General features: G+C 38.2%; 1 protein-coding gene across 1 annotated transcript in view; it reads right to left on the bottom strand.

Moving 5' to 3' along the window:
• Positions 1 to 16,333, bottom strand: part of CMSS1 (cms1 ribosomal small subunit homolog (yeast)) — a 358,453-nt gene that overhangs the window by 16,361 nt on the left and 325,759 nt on the right. Inside the window, exons 2-4 of the mRNA XM_012652856.1 lie at positions 12,792 to 12,877; positions 2,139 to 2,210; positions 224 to 353 (exon numbers count right to left, since the gene is read on the bottom strand). Coding sequence (XP_012508310.1) covers positions 224 to 353; positions 2,139 to 2,210; positions 12,792 to 12,877 — 288 coding nt within the window. The remainder of the gene's footprint in view (positions 1 to 223; positions 354 to 2,138; positions 2,211 to 12,791; positions 12,878 to 16,333) is intronic.

The following is a 16,333-nucleotide window of genomic DNA, read 5'->3' as shown; positions in this document are numbered from 1 at the left end:
AATAAAAAAGGAAATACAATCTCAAATCTTATTATTAGATTCAATAAACACTGCTTAGCATCCTAATAAACAAATCATTAAAACTATTAGGTTGAGAAAAGGAGTATTAGCACATAGAAAATATATTAATTTACTGATGGAAATACCCAACCATGGCATATACTAGAAGAAAGATGAGCCTGTTCAGCTCTTCATCGTCAGGAAAATTGAAGCCTGGCTGTACCTGGCAGGTTCAGTTCTTCTAATTCGATCACTGAACGACTGCTGCTATAATAGTCCTTCATCAGCTGCTGTAGGTCTGCAGGTGTGCCTGGTTTGGGCTCCGATTTTGCAAGAACATCAGTAATTTTCTTCTAAGATATGAGAAAGAAGAAAAATAAAGAAAAGTTTAAAATGGCATTTGGCTTAGAATAACAGGTTGATTCCTCTGGCATTTAAACTGCACATAGCTTTTGATGATAGCCAAGTGTGAATTTGAGTTCTAATAAATACACTTGAGAAAACTCATTGAATACTTCTTGGACATAACTGTTGCTTTTAAAAAATGAACAGATGATCTAAAAGGCTTCTTGTAACTCTTGGTCTATGACTTCCAGGAGACCTGACATTTTTGTAGTAGTCTCTATACTAGGGTATTATTTTCTGTTAAAAGTCAAGAAATCTTGTTGTTATGGAAAGTTCTCTTTTAGTCCTAAATGATTTGTATTCCTGGAAGAGTGGAATTTTGAGGATTTCTTGCTTACCCTGGTTTCTGAGGTGGTGAGCCTCAGTTTGGATTTCTGACATTAGTGTAAAACCTGCAGAAGTAATCTGAGCACAGGAACTGACTGAAAGGGGGACTTTACACCTTTGATTCTCAAGTCTTCCAGACCGACAGTCTTAAAGTGGCCCTTTAGAAAGGAGAAGAGAAACTACAGGAAATACTTTCTAATATCTGTTTTGATTTCGACTCATTTGTGTAGCATTTGTTGAATGCCTCCAATGTACTGGGAATACACAATCATTCATTTACTTCTCATAAACTTCCCTGCTTATTTCCTTCTAATGTTCCACCAAAGATCCAGGAAAGAGCCATTCCCTACCCCAACTCCGGCTTTTTTCCCTCCCTCCACAATATCCTCATTTCTATACCACTGCCAAGAATGGTCCAGGTTCTGTCAAAGGAATTAACTTTTAAAAATATGTCATCAGTGGGCACATATTAGCATGACCTCAGTCAAGGCTAAACTGTCTAGCCAGAGTTCTGACCTTGAGCCACCAAGAACTTAACACTCCTGAAGGCCATTAGTGTACAAACTATCAAAGAGAAGTTAAAGTTACTTCTTTAAGGACTTGCCAAACCTCAGCCAATTTGGCATCTCCCATCTTCCTATTTGGCCATTTGCAAGAAAAAACATTTGCACACACACTCTCAATTTTCTAAAAGCTTGCTGTTAAGTAATTGGTTTGAGTCCATCTTCTTTCCTCTAATCCCAATCATATTTCCTCTGCTGACTTCAGCAGCAGACCCTTCTTGGCAGGGAGAGAATTACACTGCTGTTTGCACAACTGTGATGGAAGGTCAAAGCTAACCATACTTTCTTCAAGGCTGAGCAGTGAAAAAGTTTGCATAGGAGCAACACAGTCATCCCTGTGCAAGGGGAGATTTTTGCCCTAAATTATGGTTCCAAATTAGAGTCAGAAATGCCTTCTACTACCTTCATCTGTTTATTCTTTTCTTTTTATTAATACTCTATGGTATAATGTCTTAAAAACTGAAATGAGTAAGAAAAGAAGGTTGGTTTATATACTTCTTTTCTTGGATAGAGGCAGAGAGGCCAAGAAGGAAGATAGCTCTGGGCTCCTTCTAGAATTAGAAACCCATGTCTGACATCTAACCACAGTAAAAACACAGGGCGGGCAACAAAGATGTTTGGCGCTCCACAAGACTGACATAGGAGTCAGAAGAATTTATTTCTAGCTCCAACAGAAACACTTATTACTAGTGACCTTAGGAAAGTCATCAAACCTCACTGAATCTTACAATTTCTGCATCTCTAACGTGGGGATTACAATAGTTGCCTCATCAAAGTATGATATATACAAATGTGATGGAAACCACATGGGGTCAGACCACTGTAAGAAATTATTAATATTACCTTTCTCCTTTTCCTGGTCTTGGTGGAATCCTCTTTTGTTTCCTTTGGTTGTATCAAGAAACACTCTTTAGGCTATAAAAAATACAAATGAGAAAACTTTCATGTTTGCATGATGAAGTGTCAATTAATGGTATGAATTCCAAAGTACTTTTCTGCCATGCATGTATTCTTCAGAGTATCTTGGTAATACTCTACAGGAAGAGAGATGCTGGAAGACCCACTTTAGGTTATTATGCAGGGGCTGGGCTGAGAGCATTTCTGAGAAAGTCAGAAAGTGCAGATGACTTAAGACTGGAAAACCTTTGAACAAAGATCAAACACATCAGTGAGTGTATATGTACATTTGGTGTGGTGGTGCAGGGTACTAAAGATTGAAGACAGTGGCTGGGTTTATAAAATACAGGCAGAAATAGATACGATTAAAATAAGATGTGGTAAGACAGTCTTTGACTAGAGTGACTAGGGTTTTCCATGAACTCGCTGTGTGTGAGCCTGTATTTCCAAGTCACTGGTTTATTATTTTGTATTATCCATTCCTTTCCTCTTTTCAATAAGGATAGAAAATCCAAAGTAGGATATATTTACTTCTGTTTTTATAAAATCAGCTGCACCAAATGCCTTTTCTATTAGTGACTGCAAAGTCAATGTCTCTGCTAATGGTCTGATAACAGTCTTGGGCACCACGGCATCCAGAGTAATCTGTTTTGCCTGTTGCCTTGACCCCCGAGTACCCTATACAGTTTAGTGCTATTTTTACCCTGAGTGTTTTTTTTTTAATGTAGAAAAACAGGAAATTTGGACTAAGACCTTGATTTATAAAATAGAATGCCCCAGATTCCATATTTATTAATCATAAGCAGGAGTATAAAATGTTTCCTGTGCTGGACCTTTTATGCAACATTTTCAAACAAGTTGCCAAGTAAGATATAAAATGTAAGTGAAAACTTATTTTGAGTTTTCCCTTGATTAAGTTTCCATTCCAACTAGAGAGTCCTCAGTTTAAGCTGGTAAGCTACTAACTAAAGCAATTTATCTCCACTGGCTCTGTTTAAAATGATTACAGATGAATCTTTCTATGAAAGCTTGTAGACAGCCTGCAGATTAAGAACGTCTATGGCCTGAAATCAGAGAGAAAGATACAATGCTACATAACAATTTCTTTGACACATGGGGCCAAACACCAGCAGTTTTTAGACTTTCTTTCAGTTAGTGGAGAAGTAGATTCAAAAGGTTTAGGATTAAAGTAACATGGGAATCTTGAAATTTTAGCTTCCTTTCAGTTAAAACAAAAAAATCTGCAAAGAGCAATTGCATCATAGCTGAAGAAAAGACAAGACATTATGACCTCTCTTATTTAGAAAGTTAAGCTGTTTTGTGGCCATAGATACATGCCAATTTGATGCTGGTACATGCCAATTAGAAACTGGGCCAAGGCCACTAATATGTCACGGAAGCTGCCAGATGGTCATAAGAGTCCAATTATAGACCAGGCCAACATTCAGCTCATGTTCCTAAGGCAAAGGCCTGGATACCATTAGCGGATCCCTTAAGGCATACTGCAGTATCTCTTCACTAGTAAGAAGGTTTTTGGTAAGCATATTTAGAAACCTGTTGCGTTTTCTTACTTAGCATATGGGGGTATTTTCTGGGAGTATGTTCAACGTGCTGGTTGTATTTATGCTAGGTTTACAAAGCCAATTAATTCCAACATGATATAAATTAAATCTAGAAATGAGCTCAGTTGTAAGGAAATGGATTCTTTGATTCTGGAAGAAAAAATCAAAACGTAATTCTGAGTCATGCATAGGAAAAATGAAACATACTTGATGAATTGCTTTAGCCAAGATACTGCATCAGGTTTAAATGTTTGGTTCAAATTCTTAGATCATCCCTAAGGAAATGCAATATAATATTTGTGTTTTGGGACCAGTAATCTTAGTTGGCTGGGGTAGGGTGCTAATGATGAGGCCAATTTTATGGGGTCAATTTCCATGGGGGGGAGATGGCTATATGGAGATATCCAAATCCACAGTATTGAAAATTCCTACATTTAGTCAGCTGCCTTATGAATGCTGATGTTTACCCTCAGAGAGACTGGGTAAGAAGATGTGGAAGTACCCGGCCAGGCCACTAACTGTTTCTGAAAACCAATTCCAATAATATGCGACTATAACAGTTGATAAATAATGTCATTTCTTTATATAAAATGTAGCAATTTTAAATACGTAATCTGAAGAATCACACTACCCTAAAAATTTATGGGAAAAAAACAGCTTTTAAGAGAAGCAACTGGGGCATGTTCTCAATTCCATAAAGTATCAAAAATTGGTTAAACATGGCAAATCAGCCTCAAAATGCCACTGAATTGAAAATAAAGGGCATTGAAAAGGTATAAATCTATTAAGGATCAAGAAACCAGGAGAGAGAACAACAGTAGTAGAGATATTTCATCATTTTGGAAAATGGGAAACTGGTTGAACAGGATGGAAGTGACTTAGCAGAGAGGGAAAGCTAGCACCTGGGTTTCTGAAGAGGTAGAAGCTAACAATAAGTAAGTCTGTTTGACACCTATTGCACTCTGAAAAAGTCTAGTACTTGGAGGCATAAGGTACTACAGACAGTGAAGGGTTGAAAAGAAATGGATTGGTTGAAAGTTTGTATTTTATATTTAGAATGCTTGGCCTCTTATCATCCACTAGGATTTATCTCCTATCCTAGCATACAAGCAACTATCTCATTACTGCTTCCTTTTACCTTGCCCTTTCTGGCAGCAGACGGGAGGTCTATCCTCTGAAGACATCAAGAGGATCAAGTCTGGGACGGGGAAGAGAGGGCAGAGGCTGAGGCTCACCTTTGTTTTCTCCTCTTGTTCCAGTTACATATTGTAGGCAGGAGACTACTAACTTCTCTGGAAAAATGGAAAGACATACGAGAAATGCCTCAAGACAGTGACATTTGGAAGTCCTATAATAAAAATCCAGCTTGTTATCCTATCACCATACCAGAAAGTACACTAATCAACAACCCTCACTCATGTACAAAAATTTCCTATCAATTTTTTAGTGTATCTCTCTTCAGTATGAATAGATAGCTAAGGTTCATCAGACATCTAAGGAAATTTTCCAACATGAGAGCAAACAAACGACAAAAAGAAAAATAAACTCATAAAAAAGAGGGATGGTTCTTCAAAACAATTGTAGTTAATATCCTCAGAGAGATAAGGGAAGATTTTGCAGCTGTGAAATAAGGACAAAATAATGTAAAAAAAGGAACAATCTGAAAACATTTAAACATTAAAACAAATAAGAAAGTTGGAATAAAAATATAAGAGGAAGGCTTGAAGATAAAGGAGGCAATCTCTGAGAAAGAGAAGAAAAGTGGGAAGAAAAAATGGTGAGAAAATTAGAGGATCAGCCCAAGACATTCGATATTCCAAGAAAAGGTATTATAGAAAAATAGGTCATATAAAATAGCAGGGAAGGAGTCATCAAATAAATAATACAAGAAAAACTTTTCAGAACAGAAGGAAACTTTCTTGAACATGAAATTTTAAATTGAAAGCCCATTAGGTATATAGTAGATGAATATGAAAAATACCCATGCCAAGGAGCATCATTGTAAAATTTCAGAAAATTATGGACAAAGATTCTAAAAATTTCCAAAAATTAAAACAATATACAAAATACAAAGGATCAGTAAAAAGGAATAGTATCAACACCTCTCAACAGCAATAATGGTGCTAGAACTCAATGAAATGATGCCTTCAAAATTATAAGTAGAGTTTATTTGCAAATGAGACTTTTATACCCAGTCATACTATCAATCAAGTGTAAGAGTAAAATCACATTCAGATATATAAAGTCTCAAAAAATTTACTTCCTACTCACAGATAGTGAAGGCTATATTCCAGCAAAATATACTAAAAGGCTGAAATAAGAAAAAGAAAGATACAGGATTCAGCAAAAAGGGAGTCCAATCCAGGACAGTGTTTAAGGGGCATCCCAGGATGACAGTTAAGAGGTCTCCATTGCTCAGTGGTCCTAAAGAATAACTAATTCAGAGTGGAAGAAGAATATGGAGGTCTGCAGGAAAGAAAAATAACTGATCTACTTGACCATATGGAAAATATTATTCATGGGCATGTGGAAGAGATGTTGGAACATATGGAAACAATTAACAATAGGAACACAGCAACCCAAGCAAATAAAGAGATGAGGCAATTACTAATGCCATGAAAATAAAGAGTTGTATAAGAAAGGAGGGTTGATTATAGCTTCTCTTTTTCTCAGCATTGAAGAACAATTCCATCACCATAATAATGTAATAGTGACAACTGTTTTAACCAAAATGTGATATTGTGTTGGCAGGGGAAGCAGCAGTTGGAGAGGGACTAGGAGGGAGAAGGGAGAGCTATGTCCTCATATACTATATCAGGAGGTCAGCAGGTTACATTAGAAATCGATAAATTAAGAGATAGCAGTATAAACTACAAGGTAGCAAATAATGAAAAAAGCTAGAAAAGCTGAGGTTTTATATGAAGAAAGGATTACAATGAGGGTGAGAAAGGAGATTGCTATTTTTTCCTTTACAATCTTTAATAGTGTTTGATTATTTAAAAAAGATATGTATGATTATTACATTGGCAAAAATAAAACATTTAAATTGCCATTTTATAACAAGCATGTTCATTATAAAGACGAAACAATTTAGAACTGGCATTTAGTTTCTTTTGGGCTTGGCCAAAAGTTATTCAATACACATCCACCAAAATGTCTAAAATTAAAAGACCAATGACTCCAAATGTTGACAAGGATATAAAGCAACCAAAAGTCTCATACACTGATGGCCAGAGTGCAAAATGGTACATTTTGGAAAAAGATCTGGCAGTTTTTATAAAACTAAACATGACTGGCCAAGACTCATGTCTTTACTGAATAGAAATAAAAATATATGTGCACAAAAAAATCTGTATGTGAATGGTCATGGCAGATTTATTCATAGTAGTCCCAAACAGGAAACAGCCTGAGGTATCCATCAATAGAAGAATGGATAAACAAAATGGTATATTCATATAATTGAATATTGCTTAGTGTTATGGACAGAATTGTGTCTCCCTGAAATTTATATGTTGAAAACTTAACCCCAAGTGTGACTGTATTTGGAGATAGCACCTTTAAAGAGGTAATTAAGGTTCAATGAGGTCATAAAGGTGGGGCTTGAATCCAATATGACTGGTGTCCTTATAAGAAGAGGACGAGACTGCAGGGATGTACATACATAGGGAAGAGGCCATGTGAGGACACAGTGAGAAAGAGGCCATCTGCAAGCCAAGGAGAGAGGCTTTGAAAGAACCCAAACCTGTAGACATCTTGACCTTGAATTTCTAGCCTCCAGAACTGTGAGAAATAAATTTCTGTTGTTTAAGCCACCTTCTCTGCGGTATTTTGTTATGGCAGCTCTAGCAGACTGATATGCTCAACAATAAAAGGGAATGAAATACTGTACATCAACATGGACAAATCTAAATAATATCGTGCTGAGTGAAAGAAGACTTGAACACAAGAGTGCTTACTGTATTATTCATTTACATAACATTTTAGAACAGGTAAAAGTAATTTTTTTGGGAAAAATATCAGAACAGTTGTTGCCCCTGGGGCAAGGAGTTTAGAATGGTGACTGACCCAGAGGTGGCACAAAAGGATTCTGGGATGACAATATTGTTTTTTATCCTGATAGGGCTTTGTGTTTCACAGTTATATATATTTATCAAATCTCATTGAAGGTACATTTGAGCATTGATTGTATGTCAACTTTATCTCAAAGGAAAATAAAAGAACTTTAAAACAGAGATTGAATGTTAGTTAATGATATGCATGCTGAAATGTGGGGGGCGAGTACTGATTTTGCAAATTGCTTTGAAATGTGTCAAAAATAAGGTGATTGATGGAAAGTGTACCTGAACCTACTGTTCATAAAATTTTTTACCTTGAAGACAGGGCAACAGCTTGAAGAAAGTCAGGAAAATCTTAAAGGAGATTTCCAAATAGTGTTGAAAGTGCCACCTGATTTCTTCTTGGAGCTGACAGTAAAATGCAAAAGGAGTCAGTTAAATGGAGAGAAGGACTATTAAAAATGAAGTCAAGGGTGTGACTGCAAAACTATTTGTTAAGACCTCAGAAAGAATAAAGACGATGCCTCAGAATACTATTCAGTCACGTAGGAGCTCTTTAAGGAAATTAGGCTTATGCCACACAGCACAGATTTTCTCAAACAATATGCCTGCAAAAAGCTCAGGGGTGTTGTCCCTCAGTTGTCTCAGCAGGGGCCCAAGGTTGAGCAGGGTTTATCAAGAAAAGATCTGTGGGTGTGACTTCTGCCTAATGAAGTAAACCCCCAAAAGAATCACAGGTGACCCACACAGCTTTTAAAGGAGTTATATATGCAGAAACACCACTAGTTTGGGCCGAGAGAGTCAGAGAACAACATGAAGTGTGACATTTGGACCCTCAGAATTCTGTCAAGAAGCAAGCTGAATGAGCTGCTCAGTTGCAAACACATACTACTTTTCATGGGGTGGGGGTGGGGGAACCCAAAACAGAAGAAAGATGATGTAGAGGAGAGAATGAAGTGCCCAAAGAGCCAAGAACCGTGGAGAATTATTCCTAGGCCTTGAGACTTAATAAGAAACTCCTAACATTTACTGACTTGCTTCTAATAGAATATGGCAGGAGTGATGAGATGTCAACTCTGAGAACAGCTTATAAAAAGATGTGGTTTCTGTCTTGGGTATGCTCGCTCATTCGCTCTTCGATCACTCAGCCTGGGGAAAGCCAGCTGCAGTGTTGTGAGGCAACCCGGTAGAGAGGCTAACGCAGTGAGGGACTGAGACCTGCCAACAACCACACAAGTGAGCCTCGAGGTGGACTCACCCGTGTCGAGCTCCCCACCCCTAACCCCACAGCTTGGCTGGAGCCTGATGAGAGATGCAGAGCCAGACGAACTGAGCTAAGCCATGCCTGTGAGATAACACAGACTGTCAAATAATGATTTTTTTTTGTTTGTTTTAAGCCACTAATTTTGGGCAATTTGTTATGCAACAATAGATTAATACAAAGAACAGAACTGAGAAACTATCATGGAAAAGAAGGTGAATCAGACAATGGAAGAAATATTGTTTTCTTTCAACAATAGTCAAGAATAATCTTGGTGATAAAGAGTGGAAGGAATATTAAATAGTCAATGCTTAAATAAAGAAATAGTAAGTAAATACAATAGTAGAGAAAGTAGAATAAGGAGGAGAAGGGACAAGCACTCTTGCTGAAGATTCCTCTGTGATCCGAGGAGATAAACAAAAGACTAGCTGAAGAGAAAAGGAGTCCAGTGTGGTCTCTGAGGAGGAGAGGATGGGTCATGGAACCACTGAGAGGCTACTGACATCATGGAGGCATCAATGAAAAGTCACAAATCCTTCGTAAGCGTTTATATTCTGGGAACCGTAATTACAAAGTCACTAGGACTGGCTCTGAAATGACTGATGTTGAGGAGGGAAGAGGGTGATGCAATCTCTAGGAGTAGGGGAATTCATCATTTATTTTGGAAGCAGTAACTGGGAAGGAAAAAGAACTGTTGGCAAATCTTTATACTCACATTATTAAGCAGGTCAATGATGATTACTTAGATGTGAAATGGTTGCTAGAGATGATGTAGTTATATGGATTTAAAAAATTTTATAAAGTTATAAATCTGCTGTTTGAAGTACTAGACAGATTGGGGGTGTGGACTCAGTAGCACAAATGTGAGGCCCAGCTATGGCAAAGGAGGGAACGCCATCTACCCTGACGGATGCTCTCACCTGGTGACGTTAAAACCTAAATGTGTATTACAGCTGACACCGTAATGCCAGGCAGTTCCTTTATGAGCCTAATAAAAACCAGCAAAGTAACTAAGCAAATTTGAAAAGAATTCAAAATTTAAATATAGCACAAAGTAATTTCTTCTGTTTTTTGATCCAGAAAAAAACGTAATTATATTTAGAAAACATATGTCTTGTCACATCTGCCAAATAAGTGCCCCAAATTGTGCTAGGTACTATAGTGGACACGAAAGAAACTCTGGCCCTCAGGCACTTATGAACCACTTGGAGGGAGGTTCAAGTTCTTCCTGTGTAAACAACTAGAGAAGGACAGTTGTTTACTGTTTACTTGTTCTTGCCTAACAAGAAAGTCATCCTTGTGGTGGTGGGAGGAGTTCTAGAAACAGAAGAGCAGCAGGAGGGACAGGACCAGGGGGCTCACAGAGGAACCCGAGGGACCGTGTGGGCAGGTAGCATCTGCAGGAGCAGTGTCAGGGAGCTGATGGCTTGTAAGCTGGGACACAAAGGGTTGAGATGGAAAAAGTGATGAGAAAACAGGGATATTGGTATGGTAATTCATTCCTTCATTTTGCAAAAAATGAGTGCCAATTTGGGGCAAGATTCTGTGCCAGAGGCTGGAGATGCACAGATAAATTCCATCCTTGAGGTGGTATGACCTGGTGGGGAAGACCAGGGCCCTAAAAGGACAAATACTCACATGAGGCAGAGGGGCGCAAACAGATTCCCATGTGAAGAGAAAGAGAATAATTCTCTGGCCTGGGAATTGAGGCTAGGGTTGGTGAACGGCGGTAGGGCATTTAGTCTACCTAGGACTTGGACTCTTCAAAGTAATTTAGTCGTGAAAGAAATTAGAGCAAGAGAAAGGTGATTAAAATGGGCAGTAAATCTCAAACTCTTGTAATTTTTTGTTGTTGTTGTTCAGAAAAACAGCAATGGCATGTGACCAAGAAAGCACAGGAGAATATGGTTAATCCAATTTTCCCCGAGTTGAAAGAGAAAGGACAGGTAAAAAGGGAAGCCCAGGTAGCAGCATCCTCAGAGTCTGGCTCACACACAGCCGGGTAGGCCTGACTCCTGGAACCTGTCTCTCTGAGCCTCAGGTTCTTTGTGACATGGGGTCCCACCCCCCTCAGAGGGAGGCTGTGAGGATTATGTGAGTTATGGTGTGCCTTGTGCAGTGCCTGTGGTAACTGTGCAGTGAAAGGTCTTCATTATTGTTGAAATCTGGGCAGAAAGATAGGTGAATGCTCACAGAACTGAGGAAAGTACTTTCTCCTCTCTCAGTTTTCCTTTTCTTTCTATAGCTACCTTCCATTTATCTAATTTGATGACTGTAGTACGAGAAAAGCCAACCTATAGAACAGGCAGAAAGGTAGCTGATGGTTCCACCAATAAAAAGAAGTAATGATGCAGGCTTGGGTAAATTTGCTTACTCAAGTTTATTCTTTTACCAATGGGTCCAGAAAGATTAAGGAGCAAGCATGAAGAAAATCAAGGGAGAAAGTAAGAAAAAAGAAAGCCAATGGGGTAAGAAGAAGAGTATTTGGAAATAAGTTCTGCAAGTAGGCATTGGTTAGAGGCAAAAGTCAGAGAAGGGCCGGGCGCGGTGGCTCACGCCTGTAATCCTAGCACTCTGGGAGGCCGAGGCGGGAGGATCGTTTGAGCTCAGGAGTTTGAGACCAGCCTGAGCAAGAGCGAGACCCTGTCTCTACTAAAAATAGAAAGAAATTAATCGGACAGCTAAAAATATATAGAAAAAAAAAAAAATTAGCCGGGCATGGTGGCGTGTGCCTGTAGTCCCAGCCACTCGGGAGGCTGAGGCAGGAGGATCGCTTGAGCCCAGGAGTTTGAGGTTGCTGTGAGCTATGATGATGCCACGGCACTCTAGCCCGGGCAACACAGTGAGACTCTGTCTCAAAAAAAAAAAAAAAAAAGTCAGAGAAGTTCTGACTATGGGTGTGGTCAGTGGGATAAGTTAAGGTAAAATTAAACCTCAATTTGAGGGAATAAATTGAAAAGCTAAGGATATGCTAATCTATAGGTTTTGAAAGAATAGTTATGGCCCTTTGAACAAAATATTTAATGGTTGGAGAAAAAAAATCAAGATTATATAGTAAATGTATATAATTTATGTATGTATTATACCTTTCTGCAGTCTTCTTCCCCCAAAGAAAAAATAAGGAACAAAATAAAAAAGACAAAATATATTTCAACATATAATGGGAAATAGCTACAAATGGATGTGAGTGGCATTTCAAAAGTCAGTAGGAGATTAAAAAGACAGTAAAAGGTCACAGGTTTAGGAAGCAAAGTTTATCCAATGTCCACTTATGACAATACAAAGGCAGTAAATCCCCTGATAATGTATGTGACAGACCATAAGGCTGGGCAGAAATAAGGTCCTAGGAGCCTGCTGGCAGCATGGCATGGTACTGTAATCATGCATTTGTGTGTAGAGTAATCTTCTATATCTTTATGCTATTTGTCTCCTTTTAGGAACTGGACCCAAAAGAAAAGGCTGGATCTTTGGTGAAAATGTTATATAAAAATCTAAGATATCATTACTTTGAAATCCATTTATATAGTTAAAAAAATTAGGGCTAAAACAGACCTTGCTGGTTCATAATTAAGGAACCATGGCCCTTTCAGAGGCAGAAAAGGTAAAAGCGTCTCTCAAATCCCACGAACAACTGATACTAGGACTCAGGAAATGCTGTACAGGGGTGGAAGAAGCTGGTTTCAGAATCCACCAGCCGTGACTCTCCCACAGTTACTATTACCTGTTTGGTTTTCTTTGCTGGTGCGGGAACTGGAACTGTTTCCTGCTGCATAGCTTCTGTGTCTTCTCCTCCACCTTCTGATGCTTCTAGGAAATATAAAGTTTGAAAATTAGAAAAATCTCTCTCTCTTTCTCCCATTGCTAGTGCAATTGTGGTATCACCTTTTTAGAAGGTTCTATCTTTTAACTTTGTAATTCTACCGCTAAGAAGCTGAATGTAAGGAAATGATCCACAATGAAGACAGATTTAAGCACCAAGATACCTATCTTATTTATAAAACTGAAAAAGTGAAGATTACCTAGATGTCTAACATTTGGGAATGTTTAATTATGGAACATTCCTACCACAAGACTTTTTACAGCCTTTAAAAAATTAAGAGTTTACAGTGACAAAAAAACCATCTGATGATGATAATTAGTGGTCAGAACTACCATTGCATTTACTACATGTTTAACACTGGGCTTCATATATATCATCTTATTTAATTTTTACAATATAACCACAGATTTTATAGATATAAAACTCTCCATTTTCAGATAAGAAAACTGCAGTTTAGAGAGGTGAAGCTATACAAAGAGATACACTCAAAAGCACTAAGATAAAGTAGGATTCTAAAAAATGTTCAAGTAACCCAAAAGAAGGCAGGAAAAATAAAACAGAGATATGAAAAACAATGAACAAACCAAAAAATGGCAGATTTAACCCCCAGCATATCAATTAATACATTAAATGTAAATGGTATAAACATACAAATTTAAAGACAGAGATTGACAGAATGGATTAAAAATATGACCTAATTATATGCTGTATATAAGAAACTTCAAATATAATTGTATAAGCAAACTGAAAACAAAGAGATGCAAATATTGGTCAAAGGAAAGCAAGAGTGGCGATATTAATATCAGAGAAAGCAGACTTCAGAGCAAAGAAAATTATCAGAGAACAAGAGGGACATTATATAATGACAACAAGGTGAATCTATTAAAAAGACATAGCAATCCTAAATGTATATGCACCAAGTAATAGAGCTATAAAATATGGGCTGCAAGAACTGACTGAAATGAAAGGAGAAACAGATAAAACAATCAAGTTACAAACTTGAAGTCCTCTCTCAAAAATTGAGAAAATGACTAGACAGAAAATCAGTAAAGATATAAAAGAATTGAGTCACACCATCAAGCAAAGGACCATATCAACATTTGTAGAACACTCCAATCAACAACAGCAGAATACATATTTTTTCCAAATGTCATGGTACATATACCAAGATAGATCATATTCTAGGCCATAAAGCATCAACAAATTTAAAAGAAGTTGAAATTGATAAATAGTAGGCACAAAAACTTAGAGCAAACATTATAGTTAATAGTGAAAAACTGAATGCCTTTCCCCTGATAGGGAACAAGGCAGAGATGTCAACTCTCACCGGTCTTATCCAACACAGTGCTAGAACTTTTAACCAGTACAATATGGCAAGAAAAGGAAATAAATGGAATATCCATTAGTAAGGAAAAAATCTAACTGCCTCCACTTGCAGATGACATGATTGTTTACATAAAAAAATCCCAAGGACTCTAAAGGTTACCTTTAGTCCTGTGAAAATTCTTATGTTGGCTTCTATCAGTGGGGCCTCTTTTCACTTAATATTCTCTAACCTGTGTTCATCTGGGATCCTTCAGGAAAACCTTGGCTAACTACATAGCTCTCCTTCTTCCTCTTGCCTCTGCATGTCTTTTTTTTTTTAATTTTTTTTATTTCAGTGTATTATGGGGGTACGAATGTTTAGGTTACATTGCCCTTGCCCCCCCCATTCAGAGCTTCAAGCGTGTCCATCCCCCAGATGGTGCGCATCGCATTCATTATGTATGTATAGATCCATCCCCTCCTCTCCGCTCCCATCTGCCCGACGCCCGATAAATGTTATTCCTATGTGTGCACTTAGGTGTTGATCAGTGAAACCAATTTGCTGGTGAGTACATATGGTGCTTATTTTTCCATTCTTGGGATACTACACTTAGTAGAATGGGTTCCAGCTCTATCCAGGAGAATACAAGAGGTGCTATATCACCATTGTTTCTTATAGCTGAATAGTACTCCATGGTATACATATATCACATTTTATTAATCCACTCATGTACTGATGGGCACTTGGGCTGTTTCCACATCTTTGTAATTGTGAATTGTGCTGCTACAAACATTTGAGTGCGGATGTCTTTTTTATAGAATGTGTTTTGTTCTTTTGGGTAGATGCCCAGTAATGGTCTTGTTGGATCAAATGGTAGATCTACTTGTACCTCTCTTTTTTTTTTTTTTTTTTTTTGAGACAGAGTCTCACTCTGTTGCCCGGGCTAGAGTGAGTGCCGTGGCGTCAGCCTAGCTCTTAGCAACCTCAAACTCCTGGGCTCAAGTGATCCTACTGCCTCAGCCTCCCAAGTAGCTGGGACTACAGGCATGCATCACCATGCCCGGCTAATTTTTTCTATATAGATTTTTAGCTGTCCAAGTAATTTCTTTCTATTTTTAGTAGAGACAGGTCTCGCTCTTGCTCAGGCTGGTCTCAACTCCTGAGCTCAAACGATCCGCCCGCCTCGGCCTCCCAGAGAGCTAGGATTACAGGCGTGAGCCACTGCGCTAGGCCTACTTGTATCTCTTTAAGGTATCACCATATTACTTTCCATAGGGGTTGCACTAGTTTGCAGTCCCACCAGCAATGTAAGAGTGTTCCTATCTCTCCGTATCCACATCAATGTTTATTGTTTTGGGACTTTTTGATAAAGGCCATTCTCACTGGAGATAAGCGATATCTCATTGTGGTTTTGATTTGCATTTCCCTGATGATTAGAGATGTTGAGCATTTTTTCATGTTTCCACATGTCTTTCTATATTATAGGTTCTTGTACCTTTGTAAATTAGCACATAATTTTACACTGCCTCACATGTGCTGGTATTACATAAATGTTAGGCTTTTTCTCCATCTGAACCAGACACTCCCTGAGGATATCCATGAGTGCCCAAAGTACTTAGTCTAGTGTTGATTGACAGTAAACAGCATGCCCATACTTACTGCTTTATTTACATTTTCATTATAAAGTAATATATATTCTCTATGTAAAACATTAAATCCCTTATACAAATTTCCTCATATCATTTTATTAGCTTTACAAAATGACATTAAAATAAAAAGACCTACAAATAAATAAATGCCAAGATCAATCCCATTAATGTTTAAAAATCAAGTAATGATCTTAGAAAAAAATTCTTTTTTTTTTTTGAGACAGAGTCTCGCTCTGTCACCCAGGCTAAAGTGTCATGGTGTCAGCCTAGCTCACAGCAACCTCAAACTCCTGGGCTCAAGTGATCCTCCTGCCTCAGCCTCCCGAGTAGCTGGGACTACAGGCACATGCCACCATGCCCAGCTACTTTTTTCTGTTTTTAGTAGAGATGGGGTTCGCTCTTGCTCAGGCTGGACTCGAGCTCCTGAGCTCAAGCGATCCTCCTGCCTTGGCCTCCCAGAGAGAAAAAATTCTAAACTCTGTATTCCT

Source organism: Propithecus coquereli, unplaced genomic scaffold (genome assembly GCF_000956105.1).
Source record: "Propithecus coquereli isolate 6110/MARCELLA unplaced genomic scaffold, Pcoq_1.0 Scaffold40, whole genome shotgun sequence".
NCBI lineage: Eukaryota > Metazoa > Chordata > Mammalia > Primates > Indriidae > Propithecus > Propithecus coquereli.
This window is presented reverse-complemented; position numbering and strand designations above follow the sequence as displayed.